Source organism: Hemiscyllium ocellatum, chromosome 20, assembly GCF_020745735.1.
Source record: "Hemiscyllium ocellatum isolate sHemOce1 chromosome 20, sHemOce1.pat.X.cur, whole genome shotgun sequence".
Taxonomy (NCBI): Eukaryota; Metazoa; Chordata; class Chondrichthyes; order Orectolobiformes; family Hemiscylliidae; genus Hemiscyllium; species Hemiscyllium ocellatum.
Window position 1 is genome coordinate 23,326,518 of NC_083420.1, and position 26,876 is coordinate 23,353,393.

Genomic DNA, 26,876 nt, shown 5'->3' on the forward strand with positions numbered 1-26,876 from the left:
AGGGAGCATTGGGGGTCATGGGGGGGGGGGAAGAGTCTTGGGGAGGAGGCACCGGGAGGGCAGTGAATGGGGGGGGGTGGATGGAGGGGGGGGGGGGTGGATGGAGGGGGGGGGGGGGGGGGGTGGATGGAGGGGGGGGGGGGGGGGGGGGGGGGGGGGGGGGGGGGGGGGGGGGGGGGGGGTGGATGGAGGGGGGGGGTGAATGGGGGTGGATGGAGGGGGGTGTGGATGGAGGGGGGGGTGAATGGGTGTGGATGGAGTGGGGGGGGTGAATGGGTGTGGATGGAGTGGGGGGTGAATGGGTGTGGATGGAGTGGGAGGGGTGAATGGGTGTGGATGGAGTGGGGGGGGTGAATGGGTGTGGATGGAGTGGGGGGGTGAATGGGTGTGGATGGAGTGGGGGGGTGAATGGGTGTGGATGGAGTGGGGGGGGTGAATGGGTGTGGATGGAGTGGGGGGGGTGAATGGGTGTGGATGGAGTGGGGGGGGTGAATGGGTGTGGATGGAGTGGGGGGGAGGTGGTGACTGGGTGTGGATGGAGTTGGGGGGGGTGAATGGGTGTGGATGGAGGGGGGGGGTGAATGGGTGTGGATGGAGTGGGGGGGGTGAATGGGTGTGGATGGAGTGGGGGGGGTGAATGGGTGTGGATGGAGTGGGGGGGAGGTGGTGACTGGGTGTGGATGGAGTTGGGGGGGAGGTGGTGACTGGGGGGAGGGCAATGGGGATCAATGCGGTATACAGTGACTGGGAGAGGGGCTCAGTGAATGGGGGAAGGGGGAAGGGGCAAGGATTGGTTGATGAAATAGGAGGAAGGGAATGATGGAGGGGGAGTGAGGAAATGCTGTGGTGGGGGATTTGGGGCAGTAAGCTGAATGGGGGCAGTGGGGAAAGAGGATGTGGGGAGGGGGCAGGGTAGTGGAGAGAAGGTGTCAGTGAGGGTACAGGCATGGTCATTGGGGGAGTGAGGGGGTATGGGACAGGGACGGGGATAAGTGGGTGTGTGGGGGGGGGTAAGGGACGGGGGCAGTGGGGGATAAGAGGGTATGGGACGGGGACAGTGGGGGGGTATGGGATGGGGCAGTGGGAGTATGGGGCGGAGGCTGTGGGACAGGTGCAGTGGGGGGCATGGGGGGAAAGGGGGCATGGGGCAGGGGCGATGTGGGGGTAAGGGAGTATGGGGTAGGGACAGTGTGGGCGTAAAGGTGTCTGGGTCAGGGGCAGTGGGGGGTGGTGAGGGGTATGGGACGGGGCAGTGGGGGGTGGGGGGTATGGGACGGGGCGGTGGGGGGTGGGGGTATGGGACGGGGCGGTGGGGGGTAAGGGGTATGGGACGGGGCGGTGGGGGGTAAGGGGTATGGGACGGGGCGGTGGGGGGTGGGGGGTATGGGACGGGGCAGTGGGGGGTGGGGGGTATGGGACGGGGCGGTGGGGGGTGGGGGGTATGGGACGGGGCGGTGGGGGGTGGGGGTATGGGACGGGGCAGTGGGGGGTGGGGGGTAAGGGGTATGGGACGGGGCGGTGGGGGGTGGGGGGTATGAGACGGGGCAGTGGGGGGTATGGGACAGGGTCAGAAAGAACTGGGAGGGTATTGGACGAGGCGTGGGGGTGAGGGTATAGGACAGGGGCAGTAAGGGTTGGGGGTATCGGACAGGGGCAGTGGGGTGTGTGGGGGGTTAATGGGCGGGGTACTGGTGGAATAGGGGCTGTGGAGTGCGGGGTATGGGTGGGGGAGGGATAATGGAATCCCGGGATCTCACTTCCGGCAGTGGCCGCGGCCGGAACCGGAAGTTGGGTAGGCCTGGGCGGTTTCCGGTCAGTCTGCTTCGCGAGGCCGAAGCTGCTGGAGACGGAGCGCGGGCCCGATGCAGGCGATAAAGTGTGTGGTGGTCGGCGATGGGTGAGTGCCTCCCCGGGGCCTGGGCCTGGGCCACCCTCCCCCTGACTCCGTCCACCGCCCCGCCCCGGGCCGCGGCCTCTCTCTCTCTCCGGCTGCTGTCCTGTCCCTCCGCCCCCGGGACAGCGGCGGCGCCGCGGACCTTCACAGGAGCCGCCCTGGATGGCGCTGACCAGCCCGGGCAGAAAGCGGCAGCTCGGTTTAATGTCCAGTTCAGTCAGGAAAGGTGTCCCGGGGTGAGGGGGTGCGACCTGTGGGCAATATCCCCACCCCCCCCACCCCACTCCCTGGAGTCCCGAGCCTGGTGGGGGGTGGGTGCAGCCACTCATTCAGAATTTAATAACTTCTAAATAAAGAGTATGTTTCGTGGCTGGAATCAGCAAAATGGGGGATCACCGCCTCAGGACCCAGAGAGATTCGGTATTTTCAGTTTAGCTTTTTTTGTTTCACTTGGAGGGTGTGAATCTTTGGAGTTGTCTAACCCAGTGAGGTCTAGGTGCTGAGTACATTGAAGTGATTGTAAGTGAATCAAGGGATATAGGAATAAGTAAAATTTGAGAATCTTGTTGATTGTTGAAACTGTCTCGAAGTGTCTTCTGACTTAACCTTTATCGCATTCCTCACTTCTGCTTCCCTCCTGATCAGTTCACTCCTTAACGGTGTGTGAATTAGTGTTAATTTTGTTCTTGTCTCCCCATGGTGGTTTTTTGTTATTTTGTGTTCCCCGCTTTCTCTGTGAAATTCGGTTTTCACTAACTACATTCCTTTTGTCCTGCGCTGCCACCTGCCCCTCTTGAATTTTGTTTTTGTAATTTGGTGCTGGGAGCAAATCAAAACTAATTCGGACAGATCAAGATTAGTTGCTTCAAAGTTTTGTTTTCAAATCAAAGAGAAACTAACACTATCAATGTTTGCTGAGCACTAATCTTGCTGTTGGTTTCTGAGAATTCAACTGGTTCAATAATTTCCCAAAATAAATCTACAGGATCTTTTTCTGACTGATTCTGTGCGTTCTTTTTCTGGTGCAGTGAGCACAATTCATTTGATTAAACTTTTTGAACTAAGTGCCTTTAGGGTTTGGTCAGATTATGTAAATAGCTTAACTGCCATTTGTTTTAATTGCTTTTCCTGGTAGATAATTGTGTGTCTCGTATTTAGTTGAGAAAAATCCATTAAATCACGATTTTTATATATTTACAATACATTAAGTGAGAATTGTGTTATGGGAAACTGGTTCACAAGGTTAGATCTCATGGAATACAGGGAGAACTAGCCATTTGGATACAGAACTGGCTCAAAGGTAGAAGACAGAGGGTAGTGGTAGAGGGTTGTTTTTCAAACTGGAGGCCTGTGACCAGTGAAGTGCTGGGTCCACTACTTTTAATCATTTATATAAATGATGTAGATGTGAGCATAAGACTTGTAGTTAGTAAGTTTGCTGATGACACTATAATTGGAGGTGTAGTGGACAATGAAGAAAGTTACCTCAGACTATAACAGGATCTTGATTAGATGGGGCAATGGGCTGAGAAGTGGCAGATTAAGTTTAATTTTAGGTAAATGCAAGGTGCTGCATTTTGGGAAAGCAAATCTTAGCAGGACTTATCCACTTAATGGTGAGGTCCTAGGGAGTGTTGCTGAACAAAGGGACCTTGAAGTGCAAGTTCATAGCTCCTTGAAAATAGAGTCGCAGGTAGATAGGATAGTGAAGGAGGTATTTGGTATGCTTTCCTCTATTGGTCAGAATATTGAGTACAAGAGTTGAGGTCATGTTGTGGCTGTACAGGACATTGGTTAGGCCACTGTTGGAATATTGTGTGCAGTTCTGGTCTCCTTCCTATATGAAGGATGTTGTGAAACTTGAAAGGATTCAGAAAAGATTTACAAGGATGTTGCCAGGATTGGAGAATTTGAGCTATAGGGAGAGTTTGAATAGGATGGGGGTGTTTTCCCTGGAGCATCAGAAGCTGAGGGGTGACCTTGTAAAGGTTTACAAAATCATGAGGGGCATGGAGAGGGTAAATAGACAAAGTCTTCTCCCTGGGGTGGGTGAGTCTAGAACTAGAGAGCATCGGTTTAGGGTGAGAGGGGAAAGATATAAAAGAGACCTAAGGGCAACTTTTTCACGCAGAGAATGTTGCATGTGCGGAGTCGGCTGCCAGAGGAAGTGGTGGAGACTAGTACAATTGCAACATTGGATCTGGATGGGTATATGAATAGGAAGGGTTTGGAGGGATATGGGCTGGATGCTGGCTGGTGGGCCTAGACTGGTTTGAGATATTTGGTTGGCATGGACGGGTTGGACCGAAGGGTCTGTTTCCATGCTGTACATCTCTATGACTGTAACTCAAAACTGGCTGAGGGTACCATGAAGGGCCCTCATTCTCCACCTTTCCCTCCACCTGAGATGTGGTAGCCCTCAGGTAAAGCATAACCACTCATATTTCTGTAGTGAGTGTGTAGCCCTATGGTGTGGTAGGGCTATGATGACTTCATCTTGGCAAACCATTACTATCCAAAAAGAGAGAAAAGATCAAGTATTGCGTGACTGCTCCAGGTTTTGCTGCTGTTACTATATCACTACTAAGTATAGCCAGCTTCTTACAGCCTGAAAGGGTGATAAGAATTCCCATGTGCTTTACTTCACCACAGGCAACTGTGCCTTCTGCTGCTTTGGTCTAAGCTCTGGAGCTCCCCCACTAAAACCCTGTAATATCTGAGCTTTATAAGATAAAAGACTTCTCACTTGCTCCCAACTCCTGTGTCTTATCAACTGCTGTTACTGGATCATTTCAGTTCTTAAAATGTTTTTTTTTTAAATGACTATGCTAGGGCTCTGGTACTTGTGGTTTGCGTGGAGTGAAATTGACTGTCCTTAAGTTTTATCAAGTTGCAACATCAACCACCTTTTTTAATGTCTATTTTAAAGTCACATAGACTAATATTGTTGAAAATGTACAATCTCCACTGTTAAATTAAGTAATGTATGATTTGCGGTTAAAGTCTTGAGCAGATGTCTCTATTTAAACAAATACTATCTGTGTAGAGAATTCCACTCTTTGGATATTGAGAATGTGGACGTGTTATCTAATGCAAGTTTTCTCTTCCCTTACAGCGCAGTGGGTAAGACCTGCTTGCTCATCAGTTACACGACCAATGCCTTCCCAGGCGAATACATCCCCACTGTGTGAGTCATTGGACATTTTATTCACTAGGGTATAGGCACAGCAGGGGGTTTTGTGTAGCAACATGAATCCTTCCCATTACAGCTGAATATTCCTTCATTCCAATTGGAGGGAAGAGGACATTTGATGTGAGAAGTATACATGTAGCAATGTAGAGCACTCGTGTTGAGGGGAAGATGTAATGGGGAAAGTGGAGGTGGTGTGTTTGGGTATTGTGGTAAAATTGCAGAGAAGGGAGTCAGGGAAAAGGGTGTTGTGCAGAAGGGTGGGGTCCTAAGCGATAATGGATTTATGAATGTGGTCACTTGATAAAGATACTCCTTTAGGTGTTTTTGTTTCAGTTTAAAATCTGCTTGTTCTGCAGTTTTGACAACTATTCTGCCAACGTGATGGTTGATGGGAAACCTGTGAATCTGGGGCTTTGGGATACAGCTGGTCAAGAAGATTATGATCGTCTGCGTCCACTTTCTTATCCTCAGACAGTGAGTACTATGTAACCATAACTGAACATTGCCTTAAGAGTTAAGGAAATTATTGGGGGTGTCAGGGGTAAAGTTAGAGCAATGAGAGGCTGTGATGATAGATTGGAGTGGCCGTGTGTGTCAAGATTTGAGGTGTGCTGTGGCATAACACAGTAGGTGGCGGGGTAATAGTGAGGTGGATCAGAGAACAAATGTTCTGATTATCTGTTATAATTTATGTTCTGCAGTCGTTAATGATGAACAATGTAGCTACAAGGAAGTGTAAACCTAATCCTTGAAGACTGGCAATAAACATGTCCAATAATGTGGAATTTCCCCTGTGAACTTTGTTTCCTCCTTGTTGTGGTGTAGTGATCTAAATCTGTGAGCACTGTTTATTTTTGCACTGACCTTTGTGGCCCTAAAACTCTGCTGTCTGCCTCTGAACTCTCACCATGTCCCATTTACCCATCTGGGCTCACTGACTTGCACTAAATTCCAATCCAACAGCAGTCTATTTTAAAATTCTCATTCGTTTTTGGTCCCCTCTGACCTTGTATTTTTCCACATGTCTAGCCTCCTTTAGCCCTGAATCCTTAATGATATCTTCAGTTCTGACCTCTGCATATCCCAATTTTAATTGTACCATTTGCAGTTGTGCCTTTATCTGCCTGGTCTGTTTGGAAGCCACCCATCCCATGACTCTGTTTCTCTATTGCCTTAACATTTTCTTTAAGCTGAAAATGTGTTGCTGGAAAAGCGCAGGTCAGGCAGCATCCAAGGAGCAGGAGAGTCAACGTTTCTGGCATGAGCCCTTCTTCAGGAATGAGGAAAGTGTGTCCAGCAGGCTAAGATAAAAGGTAGGGAGGAGGGACTTGGGGGAGGGGCCCTCACCCAAGTCCCCCCTCCTATCTTTTACCTCAGCCTGCTGGGCACACTTTCCTCATTCCTAAAGAAGGGCTCATGCCCGAAATGTCGACTCTCCTCCTTGGATGCTGCCTGACCTGCGCTTTTCCAGCAACACATTTTCAGCTCTGATCTGCAGTCCTCACTTTCTCCCATTTTCTTTAAGGCCTACCACTTTGACCAAGTGTTTCATCATCTGTCCTAATATCCCCCTATATATCTTAGTACTTGGTGTTGTTTGATAGTGTTGCTATGGTGTGCCCTTATGTTGAAGGTGAGAGGTGAATACTTACAGCATGGGTTGAGGACTGGTTTACTATGAATATGGGTTAGGTTTTCCTTCAGAACTGTGGTTGGCACACTGCCTTAGGGGTTTTTCTTTTGTTGGGCAGGTCAAAAGATGGAGTTCTGTTGTAACTTGTACTTCCTGCATCAGCCTTTTGTGAGGAGACCTAATTGTAGTGAATGGCTGCTTTGTTTGTTTTTAAGGCAGGTACAGTCTTGCTCAGTACTTGTACTTTTCATTAGATCTGGCAGCATTTTGAAGAACAACATCAATTCCTTCACATTTTCTGAAGTATAAAATGACTTAGTGAGCAACTTGCCAGAAATTTTTCCCTGGTCTTTGGTAAGTGAGTTGATCTTGGTCATTGTGGTGGCAGCTCTCCAAATGAACCGAGTATCCTCAGGCAAGACTGGGCATTCAGAAACAACAGCTATTTAAAAGGCATCTGGATGAATAGGAAACATTTGCTTATGATTAGATTAGATTAGATTCCCTACAGTGTGGAAACAGGCCCTTTGGCCCAACAAGTCCACACTGACCCACCCAGACCCATTTATCCCTGCACCTAACGCTACGGGCAATTTAGGATGGCCAATTCCCCTAACCTGTACATCTTTGGACTGTGGGAGGAAACCCACGCAGATATGGAGAGAATGTGCAAACTCCACACACACACAGTCGCCTGAGGCTGGAATCGAACCCGAGTCCCCGGCGCTGTGAGGCAGCAGTGCCCTACTTTTTATGTTTGATATTCTGTCCTCTCTTATCCTAGCTCCTCTGAAAAACTTTGTGAGCCTGCCTGGAAGACTCCACAACGTGTATTACATCTGTATCCTGATCTGTGATAAGGGAGAGAATAGCAAGTACTGGTCTGTTACTGGTATCCCACTGTTTCCAACAGTGGTTTTGGAATTTGCATTAAGCAAACAGATTAGTGCAAATCTTCAAACAGTTCAAGTTCTTGCAACACCAGATGGAGCACTAATCAAGGATCACTAAAAGAAATCTGGTTAATCTGTTTGCTAAACTGTTTTGTATCTCTAATGCCAGAAATAAGGACTCTGAAGAGTAATTTTGTTTGGTTTAACCATAGGCTTAGTCAGGCGATTGGCATTCTCTCACTTCTCAGATTTCCTTCTGGCCTCCCTCAGTTCACATTTCAATGTTCTCCATCCACCTGATTTTTCTCCTGTCCTCTGTTTTTACACTTGGCTTTTCTTCAATCTTGGAGAAAGTGAGGACTGCAGATGCTGGAGATCAGAGCTGAAAAATGTGTTGCTGGAAAAGCATAGCAGGTCAGGCAGCATCCAAGGAGCAGGAGAATCGATATTTCGGGCATAAGCCCTTCTTCAGGAATGGGGAGGGTGTGCCAAGCAGGCTAAGATAAAAGGTAGGGAGGAGGCACTTGGGGGAGGGGCGTTGGGAATGCGATAGGTGGAAGGAGGTTAAGGTGAGGGTGATAGGCCAGAGAGGGGGTGGGGGCGGAGAGGTCAGGAAGAAGATTGCAGGTTAGGAAGGTGGTGCTGAGTCCGAGGGTTGGGACTGAGATAAGGTGGGGGGAGGGGAAATGAAGCTGGAGAAACCCTCATCCCTAGTGGTTGGAGGACTCCTAGGCCGAAGATGAGGCGCTCTTCCTCCAGGTGTCATGTTGCCATGGTCTGGCAATGGAGGAGGCCAAGGACCAGCATGACCTTGGCGGAGTGGGAGGGGGAGTTAGTGTTCAGCCACAGGGCGGTTGGGTTGGTTGGTGCGTGTCCCCCAGAGGTGTTCTCTGAAACGTCCTGCAAATAGGCGGCTTGTCTCCCCAAAGTAGAGGAGGCCACAATGGGTGCAGCGGATGCAAAACTTGCGCCCACACCTTCCCCCTCACTTTCCTCAAGGCCCCAAGGGATCCTTCCATATCCATCACAAATTCTCCTGCACCTCCACACACATCATTTACTGCATCCGCTGCACCCAATGTGGCCTCCTCTACTTGGGGGAAACAGGCCGCCTACTTGTGGAACGTTTCAGAGAACACCTCTGGGACACCCACACCAACCAACCCAACCGCCCGTGGCTGAACACTTTAACTCCCCCTCCCACTCCGCCAAGGACATGCAGGTCCTTGGCTGCCTCCATTGCCAGACCATGGCAACACGACACCTGGAGGAAGAGCGCCTCATCTTCCGCCTAGGAACCCTACAACCACAAGGGATGAATGCAGATTTCTTCAGCTTCTTCATTTCCCCTCCCCCCACCTTGCCTCAGTCCCAACCCTCGGACTCGGCACCACCTTCCTAACTTGCAATCTTCTTCCCGACCTCTCCGCCCCCACCCCCTCTCTGGCCTATCACCCTCACCTTAACCTCCTACCACCTATCGCATTCCCAACGCCCCTCCCCCAAGTACCTCCTCCCTACCTTTTATCTTAGCCTGCTTGGCATACCCTCCCCATTCCTGAAGAAGGGCTTATGCCCGAAATATCGATTCTCCTGCTCCTTGGTTGCTGCCTGATCTGCGCTTTTCCAGCAACACATTTTTCAGCTGCTTCTTCAATCCTTGCTGGTATAAGTTTGTAGGGTCTCCGTCTCTAGTGTCTGTACTTCACCACCTTTCTCTAACTGCACTTACTACCTCTTAATTATTGAGCTTCTACATTTGATCTAACCCATTTATTTGCGTCTTTGTCAATCCAGTTAATTCTGAGCATCCTTTGTCTCTCACACATTTCAAAAGCTAATAATGTTCTCTCATCCACTTTCTTCAGAGTCCAACTCTTGGAATTTTGTAATGCAATACTCCATAGTGGTCAGCTGACGAGACGTTTCTTCAGTGTCATGCTTATGAACTTCCAGACTCTACTAAAGTCACTGGTTATGCTTATTGTCCTAACTAATCAACCAGAATTTAATTCTTGACCAAATTTGTTGTTCATTATCAATCACTTGAGGTGATGGTCTAGTAGTAATATCACTGGACTGGTAATCCAGAGACCCGAGGTAATGTTCTGGGGACCTAGGTTCGAATCCTGCCGTGGCAGATAGTGGAATTTGAATTCAAAAATCTGGAATGAAGCATCTAACGATGACCATGAATCCGGTTGTTGATTGTTGGAAAAATCTATCTGGTTCACTAACGTCCTTTGGGGAAGGAAACTGCCATCCTTACTTGGTCTGGCTTACATGTGACTCCAGATTCACAGCAATGTGATGGACTCTTAACTGCCCTCTGGACAATTAGGGATGGGCAATAAATGTTGGCCTAACCAGTGACTTCCTCATCTAATGAATAAATAAATAAACAAACAAATAATTTGCTATCTGTCTCTCAACGCTTCTAGTCTTGACTTTTCCATTGCCATCTAGAAGCATAATGCTGGTCACTTACCTCATTTACATTCATTCAAAAGACTTGCTGTGTCCTTTGACTATGCTTGTCATAGTTCCGAGCGCTCTCTTTATTCTGTTGTGTGTTGTCAACTACATACCTGAGATTTCACATTCTAAAACCTCTCATGAGACTGACGTATCTCTATGGTAAGTCTTCTTGCACCATTGTCTTTACTTTCTTTCCCATAATTAACAGCATGGGTGATGGCAGAAAGTCCTATATGAATCCCTTCTCCAACTGGAATTGGTTTGTACGCCTATCACTAACGCATCACCATTTCTGTATAGTTCTCTTATTAGTAACATAAGTTTGGTTGCAAAGTGTGCAAGTGTCTTCCATAGAGCAATATGCTGGACAGTGTCAAGAGCTTTGGCACAATTTGCGAGCATAAGACAAAGTTGTGCTTCCTGCTTATTTTCACATTACTCCATGAGGTTTATAAACAAATGCATCCATCAAGTGTATTATTTTCTGGAATGAAGCCAAATGGCTTCTCTGCCACAGGTGTACATCAGTGATGACAAGTAGTTCTTTAGATGCATAACTAAGTAGAAGTACTCTGAAGAAATGCAGATAAACTGCAAATATTAAGATTAGCCTTGTGTGACAATATTAACCCCTTACCCAGCAAAGACGAGTTAACTTGTCTTCACCAAATGTGTCTTTTTCAGAGTGCGACGAGTAAACTCGTCCAAAACATATAACTTCAAAAACAGCCACAGACGAGTTTATACATCAATTCTCGGCATTTCTGGGCCTTTCTCAGCTAGAAACGAGTATGCTCGGTGACTCATACGTCTGGTAGCTGTGTCTCTTCTGCCTTAGGCATTGCAAGCATCGCCACACCGCTTTTGGGCACACACTGTCATTCGGTTTTTTCTGCTTTTTTTTTTTACAAATGCCCAGATGTCGAGCTCAGAAGATGACAATGAGTATGAACCTTCTATTAGAAGCTTGGATACACCAGATGAGAGTGCAAGCATTAAAAATACGATAAAATAAAGCAATACAAAAATTCGTCTGAAAATGAAACGTTTTCTCCAAAAAAAAGTCGCCGGGGAAGGGGTCAAGACGTTTAAATTGTGACTAGAAGTACAATAGTTATATTTAAAATGAAATTAAATATATTAACTGAAGTTTTATCCATTTGAGAGGGCTTTGGTGTTCATGAAATGCCCAATATTGAGATAATACAAAATCAAACTAGCATGAACTCTATTTTCAGAATAAAGATCAATGCCACATTTTACTAAAACTGGCCATAACTCTTCACTGATTCCTACCTTTGCTGTGGACATGGGAACCATTTAACTTAGTGTCCAAATGTGGCAATTTTCCTTTCTGTGGCATTTGATCGTCACCTGTTTGTTTATTTCTATGCATCATCTTATCTTCAGAATAGGTACCTCGAGTTGGCTAACAGAACCTTTCCCATTTGTTACTGGCGTGAGATGATTTCATGCTATGATGTTTCCTGGAATGATGATGCTCTTTGATAATGGCTGTCTTTGTCACTGTGACGCCGTTTCTTTTTTCTTCTTTTTTCCTGTCACAGCTTGCCTCAGATGCACCAAAAGGTTGTTGCCTGTGTAGGGGTATTGGCCAAATAGGACTAGATCAGTTTAGGATGTCTGGTCAGTGCTGACAGTTTATACTGAAGAGTATGTTTCTGTGCTCAGCAACAAGCATTGCCTCTGAATCGAAAAGTCGTGAGTTCATGTTATCCTCCAGAGACTTGTGGCTTATATTGTGCAGTACTGAGGGAGTGTTACATTGTCAGAAGTGCTGCACTATGGGAGGGACAGTACTGGAGGACTATCACATTGTCACGGATGCAGTACTAATGCAGCACCATTGAGGGACAGTACTGAAGGAACATTGCATACTTGGGCATAGTATTGAAGTAGTGCCACAGTGGTTGGCGCTGTACTGCAGGGGGTGCTCATTGTCAGAAGTGCAGTACTGAGGCGACACCAAACTTGGTGAGAGATATTGTGGGAATAGCTCTCTGTGAGAATGGCGACAGAAGTAGGTAGAAGGTCCAAGAAATCTCAACCTCTAAATCATTCTTCAACCTACTCAGACCAAGTAGTTAATCTTCCATTTTTTTTGATAAGTATCTGACTTGAATTTATTGGGGGTGCAAATCTAGTGGGTTTAGAAGGAAATGTGTTCATTGTCCTCTTGATTCTAATATGACTGACTTTATAAAATTGACTGCATTCATTCATATTCATGATCTTTAATTTTGTAGTAAGATTATTTACATGAACCTTGCAACATTTTAAGTATTGAGGAGAAAGTGAGGTCTGCAGATGCTGGAGATCAGAGCTGAAAATGTGTTGCTGGGAAAGCGCAGCAGGTCAGGCAGCATCCAAGGAACAGGAAATTCGACGTTTCGGGCATAAGCCCTTATTCCTGAAGAAGGGCTTATGCCCGAAATGTCGAATTTCCTGTTCCTTGGATGCTGCCTCACATTCTAAGTATCCTCAATTTTCAGGTTCTAAAAACAAATAATAGTATTATTGTTCTGTACCAGCTGTTAATATTTGTTGTTTCTTTGCAGGATGTGTTCCTAATCTGCTTCTCACTGGTGAGCCCGGCATCCTTTGAAAATGTTCGAGCCAAGGTAAGCTCAGCTTAAGGTAGAATAAAATTGGCTTTGTCGCAATCTTGGCACAGTTTCCATGATGCTGTTCAATTGATGCCACCACAGTTAACATGGGGCTTGTACTGGAGTCTGGAAGGGGCAAACTTAAAACCTAATTACTCTGATTTGCCCATGGTGGTTTTGAAGTTTTGAGCCATTCTGACTTGATGACCATCCATCAGTATGTGACTTCATATCCTGCACTGGTCATAGTTGAGAAAGCTGTCCATAGAAAGAATGCAAATAGTGCTGAAGACAGCGCATTGGAAATGCTTGGGGTTGGTGATCTGGATCCTGCCACTGGTTAGAGTAGACCCTTGAATTCGTAAGATCTAAATTCGATTCTGGCCCTGACTGGGTCAGTTTCTCTTTTAAGCACAACAGATCTAAATGAGTTTGCAGTGAAATTCCTGATGAGGGTTTATGCCGAAATATTGACTGTCCTGCTTCTCAGATGCTGCCTGACCTGCACTTTTCCAGCGCCACCCTTTTTGACTCTAAATAGGTTTGGTCCACTTCAAAGTAGTTAACATCGTGTCAGGTGCTTCACTCTTTAATAATATCTTTGTATCTTGTTGGGGCCTGAGGATGTGGGACTGTTGAAACTTAATTTTAAAAGGGCAGTGATAATGTCAAATTGTACTTTGCGTCAGAATGGATTTACGAAAGGGAAATCATACTTGAAAAATCTGGTGATTTTCAAGTCTGTAACTAAGATTTGATGAGCCAGTTGATGAGGCTTACTTGGACTTTAGGAATGCTTTCAATTAAGTCTCATGACATTAGATGTAACATTAAAGTACTTGGGATTGGGGTAGACATGGATAGAAAACTGGTTAGCAGACAGGAAATAAGGAATAAATGCGTCATCCTGCCAGTTGTAGCTAGTGACTAATGGGGTACTTTGGGGATCCTTGCTTGGACCCCAGCAATTCTCAATAAATATAAATGATTTAGATGAAGGAAGTAAATGTAATATGTTTCAGGTTTGCTGGTCACACATTTAGGTGAGAGTGTAAACTTTGAGGAGCTTGCTGAGATGCATCAGTGTGATTTAGAAAAGTTGGGTGAAAGCGCAAATGTATGGCAAATTAGGCATAATGAGTATAAATGTGACATTATCCACTTCAGTAACAAAACCAAGAAAGCAGGTTATCTGAATGACAGTAGATTAGGAAAGAGGAAAGTATGGCAAGACCTGGGTGTACATTTTTGTTTCAACATTTATTTTCAGTACTGAGTTGGATGATTCACCATGATCATGTTGAATTGTTGAGCAGGCTTGAAGGACTGAATGACCTACTCCCCCCATGTTTTATGCTTCTAAAGATGTAGCACTCAATGAGTATTAGATTTCTGTACCTCATGTATTGGGTACTCAGCCCTTGAGTAATGTTCAAGGGACATAGGAATAGGATGGAAATGCTGAGTTGAGGTAAAAGGTCAGCTATGATCTCACTGAATGGCAGAGGAATCTCAAGGGCTGTGAGGTTTAGTCCTGCTCCTTTCTCTTACAAAGAGTCTGTTTATCTTCCTAGTGGTATCCGGAAGTAAGGCATCATTGTCCGAATACTCCCATCATTCTGGTGGGCACCAAACTTGATCTGCGGGATGACAAGGACACGATTGAAAAGCTGAGGGAAAAGAAACTGACTCCTATCACATACCCACAGGGCCTTGCCATGGCGAAAGAAATTGGTATGAATTTCCTTCCTGGTTCCTGTTAACATTAACTGCATCTGTGTGTTAACCTGGGTTCTATCTGCTTATTAAAATGTGACTGATCACCAAAGTGGGTTTTATAATCAGCATAATTTCTCCAGTTTCCTCATTTCCCCTCCCCCCACCTTGTCTCAGTCGGTTCCCTCAACTCAGCACCGCCCTTCTAACCTGCAATCCTCTTCCTGACCTCTCCGCCCCCACCCCACTCCGGCCTATCACCCTCACCTTGACCTCCTTCCACCTATCCCACCTCCATCGCCCCTCCCCCTAGTCCCTCCTCCCTACCCTTTATCTTAGCCTGCTTGGCTCTCTCTCTCTCTCTCTTATTCCTGATGAAGGGCTTATGCTCGAAACGTCGAATTCTCTGTTCCTGAGATGCTGCCTGGCCTGCTGTGCTTTGACCAGCAACACATTTGCAGCTGTTTATAATCAGCATGGCTGGGACTTTTTTCTTTGGAGTATAGGAGCTGAGAGGTGACCTTACCCAAGGCTGTTATGGTTTTTTAAACATTATAAGGTGAATAGCCAAGGTATTTTCCCCAGTAGAGAGCACAGGTTTGAGATGAGGGGAAAAGATTTATGGGAAAGGTTTAGAAGTATATGGGCTAAATGCAGGCCAGTGGGGCTAGTTTTCTTTAGGAAAATTGGTTGGCAAAGATGAGTTGGGCCAAGGGCCTGTTTCCGTGCTGTAAGAGTCTGCCTGCCCCAGGCTTTTTAAAAAAAAAAATCATTGGCTTGAGTTTACTTCACCCCGCTTTCAGTAAAAATTTAATCTCGCTAATTTTTTATTTTAAGCCAGCATCAATGTCTGTACTTCTTAAAACCTATTTTCCAATCGCCATGTTCAGAGGTGTTATTACACACCTCTGGAACTGATGAGACTTGTACCTGGGCCTCCTGGCTTAAAGGTGGGGATATTACTGCACCATAACAGCCCAAAGTAAAGACAGCAAATCTCAAGCTGCTCCAACTTGGAGACACCCACCTTGGTACAGCTGCTGTGACTTTGGGTAGTGGTGGGAATCAAACCCATAACTCGGTAGAGACAGAAGCTGAAATCCAATTCCTCCGTGCTTGACCACGCTACCATAGAATTTCTGTAATCGCTCAAACGCTAGATATTAATCAGCTGTGATTAATCAGTAAGTGTGTGTGTCTCCTTGGAACAGGATGATTGTTCTAATGGCAAGAAGCTGTGTAGGCAAGCTGTGGCACACTAACTGCTATAGCATTCTGGTTGCCCAGGAAACACTCCTGCTCTTGCTGCCTGCAACTGGAACTGCAGAAGAATTTAAAAATTGAGAATCTGTTTGGCCACTTTATGCCATGCCTTCTGTGGCTTTCAGGTCTTGAGTTGTGACTTAAATCCAGATCTGCTGGCCCAGGTGTAGGCGACCAATACTGCACCACAATTTTTCTTACATAAGCTGTCTATTGTGAAGATATTGCAGTCCATTTGCACATAAAGCACTGTTGTAAAGGGCTTTGGTGGTCTTAACTGAAATCGGCACACTGAATAGTGAATACAAATGCACCTACATGTAGAATCACAGCAGAAGTAATTTAGCCTGTGGTGTCCAAGTCAGCTGTCCAATTAGCCCTCTCACCACTTTTCTTTTTCCCCAAAGAATTTATGCTTTTCAAATAATCTACCTAATTCTGTTTTGAAAGCTCCTGTTGAATCTGCACTCTTTTGGGTCTTTCCTAATTAGTTGTGGGAGGCGAAAGATTGAGCCATGGTTCAAGGTCACCATTCAGTGTGGTGGACTGTTTTGATTTTTCAAAAGGCGGTATATAAGATTTATACGGACACAAGCTCCACTGGCTCACTTGAAGACCAGCTTTTCACTTTAATGCTTTAGTCCTGCTAATAGTTATTCCATCACTTGCTCCACAGGCTCAGTGAAGTACTTGGAATGTTCAGCACTAACTCAGCGAGGTCTTAAGACCGTGTTTGATGAAGCAATCAGAGCGGTTCTCTGTCCTATCCCTGTAAAGAAGAAGAAGAGAAGATGTTTCCTTTTTTAAATCCATCGTATCCACCAGTTTACCAGGTCCACAGAGCATCGATTCAAATATGCCAATATTTTTTCCCTGTTGTGATTACTTTCCTCTTTCCTTAGAATCCCTCTGTGCAGTGCTATTGGAACGCATCTACTGTTTAATTTTTTAGATATTTAATGTAACAGAAGAGTATCAGTTATAGGTTCTATTGGTTTTCTGTCCCCTATCTACATTCCCAGCCTACTGCCTGTTTACACTCCTCAATTGTATTTAAGTTGCCAAATTATCCAATGTAACTAAAGATATCTGTTGCACTACAAACACTAAATGCATAGAAGGAACTGCCTGTTTCTATCTGGTACTGTTTACACCTTTCCAGAACTCTTAACCAAGCAATTAATGCTGACCTACTCCTAGCTGTCCCAGAGCAGCTATAACTAATCTGTCAATAGTTTAAACTGCAGGGGGTGAGCTGGGTTTTAACATGTGGTATTGGAATGGTTACAGACATATGATTGTCGCATCTCTGAAGATATCACAGAATTTGTACAGTTCAAATGCTAAAAGTGCTTTAGTTGGCCGTGTTTATTAATTATATTACTGTTTATCACATTACCTTGATAGTTCAAAGATGGCACATGCTTTATTGATGCAAACGGTAATTACAGTGAGTTAATGTCTGCTGCTACATATTTAAACTTAAAACAAAAGTCTAAGCAAATTGGTCGTAAAATCAGGATGTGCTTCCATTTGAGAGCGCTGCGGTTAACAATTGGCATTGAATTGGGAGTTTCAGTATTCTCTGGTATAGACTAAATGAGTGGGGGGAACACTATCTTTGAACAACCTTTGTGCTGGTTTTCCTGAATCGTTGCAAGTTTTTAAAATACGGATGCAACAACAGATGGAATTGTATGTTGGTGTTGTGAGAGTAAATACACAAGCTTTGGGTAAAGAGGAGCTGGCCTTATCGAAGGCATTAACTGAGGCCTAACAAACATTACTGATTTATATCTTAATGGGATTCATATGACAACATACATTTTGTATGTTTCTGAAATGGTTATTCACAACTGTGACTGGAAAGGTTTTTGTTTAAGTCACAAAATTTGTCATTTAATGGTCACATTGGAAGTACCAATGCCTCAGATTTGAATGCAACAAGTGTTATTTCATAATCTGGAACATAATAAGGTTGATATTGCTAACTTTAATTATAAAACTTGATTATGTAGAAAATGCTTAACGTCAGTAAAGAAAGCAATTTTATTGCCTCTTTTTATCCCTCCATGTTTTAATCAGCATGACTACAGATCACATAAATCCTTTCTCACCTGTGGTTAATTTCAATTTTGGGAAGCCTTAAAACCAAATAGACCAAGTCTTGCACGGAGCCATTAACCCCTCACCTATCCTAGTGCTCTGTTTAATTCTACCATAGACGCCTTATCTAAAATGTACATAATCCCAATGTATTTTCTACTTAATTTTTCTAATGGTTATGTTCTATGCATGTTGCTCATCTATTTGGGAACAGTGAAATCCAACAGGGAAGGACTGTTAACAGAAACAGATGAATCTGCTTTTTTTTTAAAAGAAAAAGAGCAAGTGTTAAAATGTTGGAGAAAGAGGAACTGCTTGCTTGCATTCATAATTATTCTATATGTTTACTGTGTGATTTGAATAAACAGTGAATACTCTGTTTAGAGATCTACATCTGCCTGTACAATCGGTCAGTGCCTCTGTTTAATGATCCAGCATGTAATGGTTTAACACTGTGGGTTGAGTGTTTCTTTCCCTCCTCACCTGATTTTACACTAGGGTTTATTTAAGGGTATACATTGGGTATTAGTGGGACAATGCACTTAGAACTAGGGTGTTTTTTGAATCTCTTGTTGAATCAAATGAGCAAATGAAGGGGAAGAAAAATGGCCTGTGTGTCATACAAGCCAGCATGTTTTGTTAAAGGTGAATATTGCTCCTATTCTAGAACTTTAATTGAAGATTAGTGTGAACTCAGCTAATCTGCAATTGAGGAAAACACTATTGGATAAACTCAAAAGATCTGGCAGCATCTCTGGAGGGAGAAAGAGTTCATGTTTCAGGCTCTGGTATGACTTCATCAGAAAAGAGTCCAATATGATGACTTCAGAACTGAATTTCCCCTACGTTCCTGTTTCAGATCTCCAGCAGCTGCAGTTTTTTGCCTATATTACAGTTTAGGCAGCAGTCAGACTGGTGTAAACTAGGTGATTCATTCCTTAATTTTGAAGAGCTAGTTAATAGGTTAAATAGACAAACCTGTTTCTCTCCAAAGCAATGTTATCACACCCTCTAAAACTTACCTCAGTAGTTAGTGGTTACATTTTGTGGATGAGCCATCCAAGCAGTGCATAGCTTTTGGTAGTACTGATCTTTAAGTTCTTAATCCATCACAGTTCAAACTTTGGTTTGGAAGAGTTTTTTTAAAAAACTGATCAGCTGCCCTGGGTTGAATGCTCTGACTAACCAATTACCTTAATTTTGCAATCAATCTAGGTAACGCTGTACAATTTCAAAAAATGCTGGAGAAACTGAACTGGTCTGCCAGCATTTGTGGAGAGAAAAAACAGACAGAGTCCGGTATGGCTGGAAGGGGGTTAGGAATTTTTTTAACGTTAGACAGGTGATGGAGGAGGGATGAAGGGAACAGTGTGTGCACACTGCAAAATGGTGGTGAAACAAAGAATGTACAATAATTGATCACTGTCTTTCTAATGCTTTGACTAACGCAAAGTAAAAGAAAGCATTTATTTAGTGCCTCATCAAAACATCTGCAAGCTCTTGCAATACTTTAGTCCACTGTCTGAGAGAGGGAAAGGGTTGTTTATGCCATTTATTTTCAGATTCGAGGAACTTTTCATTGCTGTGTTGTGATTTTCCGCAGCGTCTGATTGTACTGTACCCTTTCTACCCCTTTACAAACATCAGGAAAAGCTGAATAGGGCTATGATGATTGCTGTTATGGCTATGCATACATTTTAGGTGAAGAATCAGTTTAGCTAACATTATCCTTAAAGTCAATACTTGTGGGAAAGGGACAAATCCATCATTTTTGAACCTCGGATTGTGTGATGTACATTGTTACATTAGCTGGTGTAGAAACAAAGTTTTTTTGTTATGTGCTAGAATATTTGGAACAGACCTTAAGATACATTGTTTCAATGAACTGATACAGGCAGAGTAGTGTTTATGCTCATGAAACCTCTTAGCTGTAAGTGGTAAGATCTCTTATTGGTAGAATGAGAAAGTTGAAATAAAATGAGAAATGGAAATGCAAAAAAAGTATGTTGAAGCAGAAGCACTGACCACCAATCTGCTGAGGCGTATCCCCTTGGTAAACATCAGCCAGATCAGTGACGGAACAATATGCAATACAGTTTGCCTGTCTTATAGAATTTTCACCTTTCAAATGTGTGTTAGCTACTGTGTGTCAGAGGAGCCTTTTGTAATGATCACATCTGATGTTATACTTATTTCATATGACAGTGTTTAATTATCTTGTGCTTAAAAACCCACAATATGCATCATGCATTCACATCGGAATCATTGGACACCTAGATTTTTGTAGATGTGTCCACAGTGCTTGCTGTGGATTGGTGCAAATGGCATAATGAAAAGAAGCAATCAAGTTCTTCCTCAGCACCTCATTGGCCTTGCAAACCAAGGCTTTTAGATATCTTAGCTACAGCAATCCATAATTTGACAGGCCACAGAGATTTCCACAGTAAGGTGGAATAAACATTTGTGGATGTTCTGATTAGTCATTAAAGTTTTCACAATTAAGACATATATTGCTAAAGGTTGTAAAATGTATTTGGGCTCATTTTAAATTGTCAAATTTTTCTTATTCAACAATACTTATTTAGTAAACAGGTGGAGGGTATATTAGGGGAAAGGTGGTTGTGAAGCTCTACTCAAAAGTTGTTTACCAATGTTGTTTCTAACCTTGCATAAGTATACAAATTAGGAGGCCTGTTGAAACTGATCTCCCATTCAATAAGATCATAACTGATCTGATGATTCCACATCCCTACCTACAGTCCTTTATTATCAGGAATCTATCTACTGTAAAGCATTCAAAGACTGCTTCCTCCATCTTTTGATAAAGAGAATTCCAAAAACTTTCCAGCTCCTGTGAGGAGGAAAAAAGTGGATTTTTTTAATATAGGTATTCTTGTTGAAAAAGAAATGTTTAAACCTTTTTTACAAAATTACAATGTAATACAAAAAAGTATATTAGTATTTATACAATTTAAAAAAAAATTTTTAAAAACCAAAACATTAAAAAAAAGGAAGAAAAACCAACTAACTACTAATCTATCCTACAAACAACCAAAACATAGGATATCATACATTACTAGTGAAATTTAACAGAATAAAAAGTTTTGTGTTTTAAGCTACCTGTGTTTTTGTGTGCTCATAATTGCCCCATGTTTTGAAGTATTAATTTTGGACCGACTGTTTTCTGTCCATCAACCAATGCAAAATTTAAAAAAAACATTAGGATTCAATAATTACCCTCTGTGAGAGTGACCCTAGGTAGCAGCAATCCTATGTTATTGCACCATGTCAGCTGTAGTATAGCTGGCATGCTATACTGCTTTCTGGTTGATCCCAGAATATACTGTTGGAAAAAAACTAGCCTGAAAACATTCTATTGTAGTCCTCATCTAATCTATCTTTTGCCCATCTGACTTTTTCAGTCTATATAAAGATTAAAATCACTATCTGATAAGTCTCAATGCTCCTTCCTTTAACACACACCAGAGTATAAAGGAATTGCTCCCAAGGGACCTGTATACCATTACCACAAGTGATTTCTACCCATCTATATCCTGATTTACTGAACTTAGTGGGGCAGTAACACTTGTGTTAATATTATAATTAATTGAGACTTTTTCCTCCCTGTCCTTCCTAAATGTCAAGTACACTTCAACATTCAGGTCTCAACCCATGTCATCTTGTCTACCTGATTATAGTGAAATTTATTTATATCAGTTCATTATTATCTATGTCTTTTAGAAGCAGAGCTTTTAGCTTTGTCCTTTTATTCTAGCCTTCTCTGTTCATTTAGTTGTACTACCTATTCCTTCCTGTCACAGTATATTTATCATTTCCCATAATAATTTTTCTCTCTCGCATTGTCTATATTCTGGTGCACCACTTCGCCCCAAATTTGACCCATTTCCTAAGTTTACTACCAGTTTAAAATTGTAGATTAGTTTCATGTGTTTATTTCTAAGAAATTACATTACCCCATCAACCATCTTCCAGAATCTATGGAAAATTTTTATTCCCTTAGGGTTAAAGGCCCAAGTCAAGCAAGTGTCATAGAGGTGTACAGCACAGAAACAGACCCCTCAGTCCAACCCATCTATGCTGACCAGATATTCTAAATTTAGTGCCATTTGCCAGCATTTTCACCCATATCCCTCTAAACCCTTCCTTTACATCTAACCATCCAGCTGCCTTATAAATGTTGTAATTGTACCAGCCTCCACCACTTCCTCTAGCAGCTCATTTTATACACACACACCATCCTCTCCCTGAAAAAGTTGCCCCTTAGATCCCCTTTAAGTCCTTCCCCACTCACCTTCTATCTGTGCCTTCCATGTAACAAGCCGCTATGTTGACGGTAAAATGCAGTTTACTGTATAATTCCTTTGAGGAGAAACTTGGGTGAAGAAGCATCCATTTAATCTATGGCAAGTTTTGACAACAAGTTATATGGATTAAGCTTTATATTTTATAATCTCTAAAATTTCGGAAGCAGACAGATGAGAAGCTGGAATCAGAACTGATCAACTATTTCGGATTCACTGCAGGGGCACCCTGGTACATGTGGCCACTTTGTATATTGAATATTATGAAACTCCATAACTTGTACCCTGAGGCATTAGCAGTTTTTAAAAAAAAATTAGTCAGGTTTCAACACAAACAATTATTGCTGTGGTAGCCATGGGAGTGAGATTAGTCACAGCAACACTAGTTAGCAAAACAAAATGCTGAAGGCTTTCAACCTGAATTTGGGGCCTCAAAATGTCGCAATGCTATGCAATTCTCATTAATAAAGAAATAATGTAATCTACTACTGCCACCTGTGCAAGGTTAGGTAGGCATCCTATTGACAAAAACTATCCAATATAGGCTAGATCCCTGCAAGTACACACATCGAGTCAGTGTGGCCTTCACTATTCCATGTATAGTAATGGAATTTTAAGTCAAAAAAGTACTTGTTGGGGGGGGGGGGGGGGGGGGGTCTCTCTCAAGTTGGTGCATCAATTTTACACAATTAGAGTCACAGATGTATAGCAAACAGACTCTTTGGTCCAAATTGTCTATGTCAACCAAATATCCTAACCTAATCTAGTCCCATTTGCCAGCACTTGGCCCACATCCCTCCAAACCCTGCCTAATCATATACCCGTCCAGATGCCTTTTAAAAGCTATAGTTGTCTCAGCCTCCACCACTTCCTCTGGCAGTTCATTCCATACATGCACCACTCTGTGTGAAAAAGTTGCTCATTAGATCCCTTTTATATCTTTCCCTTCTCCCCTATAGTCATAGGGAAATTGAGAAGCAAATTACTACTGTCATTAGTGAAAATTCTTTTGAGGTACCATTTAATAAAAAATACATAGATTGACTTTAGACATTAAAAAAGATGATCTCCTTGATGGGACTGTAAAATAGGTTCCCCCAGTAATCAGAAGGAAATTGAGATGCAAATCTGTTGAGAGATCTCAAATATAAGTTTGTAATAGTAGGGGATTTTAATTTTCCAAACATTGACTGGGACTGCCCTAGTGTTAAAGGTTTGCATGGTGATATTAAATACATTAGGGGAAATGTAGAGTAATTGGGTAGGGGAATGGGTCTGGGTTGATTACTATTCAGAGGGTCGGTGTGGACTTGTTGGGCCAAATGGCTTGTTTCCACACTGGTCGGGATTCTATGTTCACCCTAAACCTATGCCCTCTAGTTCTGGACTCCCCCACCACAGGGAAAAGACCTTGTCTATTTATCCTCTCCACAATTTCATAAACCTCTGAAGCCTCATGAGCCCCAGCCTATTCATCCTCTCCCTGTAGCTCAAATCCTCCAAACCTAGCAACATCCTGGTCAGTCTTTTCTGAACCCTTTCAAGTTTCACAACATCTTTTCAATAGGAAGGAGACTAGAACTGCACGCAGTATTGCAAACATGGCCTGACCCATGTCCTGTACAGCAGCAGCACAACCTCCAAACTCCTACAACAATACTCTGACCAACAAAGGAAAGCATACCAAAAGCCTTCTTCACTATTCTTTCTATCTGAAAATCTACTTTCAAGGATCTATGAACCTGCACACCAAAGTCTCTTTGTTCAGCAACACTCCCCAGAACCATTAAGTGTATAAGTCCTGCTAAGATTTGTTTTCCCAAAATGCAGCACCTCACATTTATCTAAATTAAATTCCATCTGCCACTCTTCAGCCCAATGGCCCATCTGGTCAAGATCCCATTGTACTCTGAGGTAACCTTCTTCATTGTCCACTACATCCCCAATTTTGGTGTCACCTGCAAACTCACTAACTATACTTCCTATGTTCACATCCAAATCATTAGCTTAAATGATAAAAGTAGTGGACCCAGCACCAATCCTTTTGGCACACCACTAAGTCACAGGGCTCCAGTCTGAAAAGCAACCCTCCACCACTACCCTCTGTCTTCTACCCTTCAAGCCAATTGTGAGCAACTGGCGAGTTCTCCCTGTATTCCATGAGATCTAACCTTGCTAACCAGTCTGCCATGAGGAACCTTGTCAAATGCCTTACTGAAGTCCATATAGATCACGTCCACCGCTCTGCCCTCATCAATCCTCTTTGTTACTTCTAAAGATTCAATCAAGTTTGTGAGACATGATTTCCTATGTACAAAACCATGGTGACTATCCCTAATCAGTCCTTGCCTTTCCAAATACATGTAAATCCTGTCCCTCAGGATTCCCTCCAAAAATTTGCCCACCACTGATGTCAGGCTCACCGGTCTATAGTTCTCTGACTTTTCCTTACACCTTTAGAGTCATAGAGATGTACAGCATGGAAACAGACCCTTTGGTCCAACCCGTCCATGCCGACCAGATATTCCAACACAATCTAGTCCCACCTGCCAGCACCCGGCCCATATCCCTCCAAACCCTTCCTATTCATATACCCATCCAAATGCCTCTTAAATGTTGCAATTGTACCAGCCTCCACCACATCCTCTGGCAGCCTATTCCATACACGTACCACCCTCTGTATGAAAACCTATGCCTTCTAGTTCTGGACTCCCCAATCCCAAGGAAAATACTTGGGATAAATACTATTTATCCTGTCCATGCCCCTCAATTTTGTGAATCTCTATAAGGTCAGCCCTCAGCCTCTGACGTCCAGGGAAAATAGCCCCAGCCTGTTCAGCCTCCCCCTGTAGCTCAGATCCTCCAACCCTAGCAACATCCTTGTAAATCTTTTCTGAACCCTTTCAAGTTTCACAACATTTTTCCGATAGGAAGGAGACCAGAATTACATGCAATATTCCAACAGTGGCCTAACCAATGTCCTGTACAGCCGCAACATGACCTCCCAACTGTACTCAATACTCTGACCAATAAAGGAAAGCATACCAAATGCTTTCTTCACTATCCTATTCTTTCTTAAATAATGGCAACATATTAGTTAACTTCCAGTCTTCCGGCACTTCACCTGTGACTAGCAATGATACAAATATCTTAGCAAGAGGCCCAGCAATCACTTCCATCCCCCATCACGAAGGCCGCCAAGCCCTCTGCTTCTTCCTCTCCCACCAACCCAACCAGTACCCTTTCACTGACACCCTTCTTTGACTGACTGAACTGGTCCTCACTCTGAACAACTTCTCTTTCCAATCCTCCCACTTTCTCCAAACAAAAGGAGTAGCCATGGGCACCCGCATGGGCCCCAGCTATGCCTGCCTCTTCGTCGGATATGTGGAACAGTCATCTTCTGCAGCTACACTGGCACCACCCCCACCTTTTCCTCCGCTACATCGATGATTGTATTGGCGCCACCTTGTGCTCCCACGAGGAGGTTGAACAGTTCATCCACTTTACTAACACCTTCCACCCTGACCTCAAATTTACCTGGACCGTCTCAGACACCTCCCTCCCCTTCGATCTCGGGCGACCGACTCAACACAGACATTTACTACAAACCAACCGACTCCCACAGCTACCTAGATTACACCTCCTCCCACCCTGCCCACTGTAAAAACGCCATCCCATATTCCCAATTCCTTCGCCTCCACCACATCTGCTCCCAGGAGGACCAATTCCACTATCGAACAACCCAAATAGCCTTCTTCTTCAAAGACCGCAATTTTCCCTCCAACATGGTCGACAATGCTCTCCACCGCATCTCCTCCACTGCCCGCCCCTCCAATCACCAACAGGACAGAACCCCACTGGTCCTCACCTTCCACCCCACCAACCTCCAGATAGATCGTATCATCCTCCGTCATTTCCATCACCTCCAAACAGACCCCACCACCAAGGATATATTTCCCTCCCCACCCCTATCAGCGTTCCGGAGAGACACTCCCCTCCGCGACTCCCTCGTCAGGTCCACACGCCCCCACCAACCCAACCTCCACTCCCGGCACCTTCCCTTGCAACCGCAAGAAGTGCAAAACTTGCGCCCACACCTCTCCCCTCACCTCCTTCCCAAGCCCCAATGGATCCTTCCATATCCTGCATGTCCTTGGTGGAGTGGGAGGGAGAGTTAAAGTGTTTAGCCACGGGGTGTTTGGGTTGGTTGGTCCGGGCGTCCCAGAGGTCAGGGAGTGGAGGTTGGGTTGGTGGGGGGTGTGGACCTGACGAGGGAGTCACAAAGGGAGTGATCTTTGCGGAACGCTGAAAGGGAGGGAAATATATCCCTGGTGGTGGGGTCCGTTTGGAGGTGGCGGAAATGACGGGGATGATACGCTGTATACGGAGGTTGGTGGGGTGGTAGGTGAGAACCAGTGGGGTTCTGGCCTGGTGGCGGTTGGAGGGGCAGGGCTCAAGGGCAGAGGAGCTGGAAGTGGAGGAGATGCGGTGGAGGGCATCGTTGATCACGTCTGGGGGGAATCTGCGGTCTTTGAAGAAGGAGGCCATCTGGGCTGTACGGTATTGGAACTGGTCCTCCTGGGAGCAGATGCGGCGGAGACGAAGGAATTGGGAATATTGGATGACGTTTTTACAGGGGGCAGGGTGGGAGGAGGTGTTTACTGTTTACAATAGAGGGCAAGAAAACTGGACAGCTGGAGATGTTCTATGTCTCTATCTCCAAATACCTGAAGCCTGAAGAAAGCCAT

The 26,876-nt window shown here is 44.4% G+C and overlaps 1 protein-coding gene across 1 annotated transcript; it reads left to right on the top strand.

The window, feature by feature from the left end:
- Positions 1-1,774: 1,774 nt before the first annotated feature.
- Positions 1,775-18,209, top strand: LOC132825385 (ras-related C3 botulinum toxin substrate 1). The gene is made up of 6 exons (XM_060840587.1): positions 1,775-1,897; positions 5,010-5,081; positions 5,444-5,561; positions 12,671-12,733; positions 14,293-14,452; positions 16,374-18,209. Exons 1-6 carry the CDS (start codon positions 1,863-1,865, stop codon positions 16,502-16,504), a joined length of 579 nt encoding a protein of 192 aa, XP_060696570.1. The 5' UTR covers positions 1,775-1,862; the 3' UTR covers positions 16,505-18,209.
- The last annotated feature ends 8,667 nt before the right edge of the window (positions 18,210-26,876 follow it).

Excerpts from the sequence above, each read along its gene's own strand:
- LOC132825385 (XM_060840587.1), top strand. The coding sequence starts at position 1,863 with ATGCAGGCGATAAAGTGTGTGGTGGTCGGCGATGG. Across the intron at positions 1,898-5,009 it reads TGTGTGGTGGTCGGCGATGG|CGCAGTGGGTAAGACCTGCT; the intron begins GTGAGTGCCTCC and ends CTTCCCTTACAG. Across the intron at positions 5,082-5,443 it reads GGCGAATACATCCCCACTGT|TTTTGACAACTATTCTGCCA; the intron begins GTGAGTCATTGG and ends CTTGTTCTGCAG.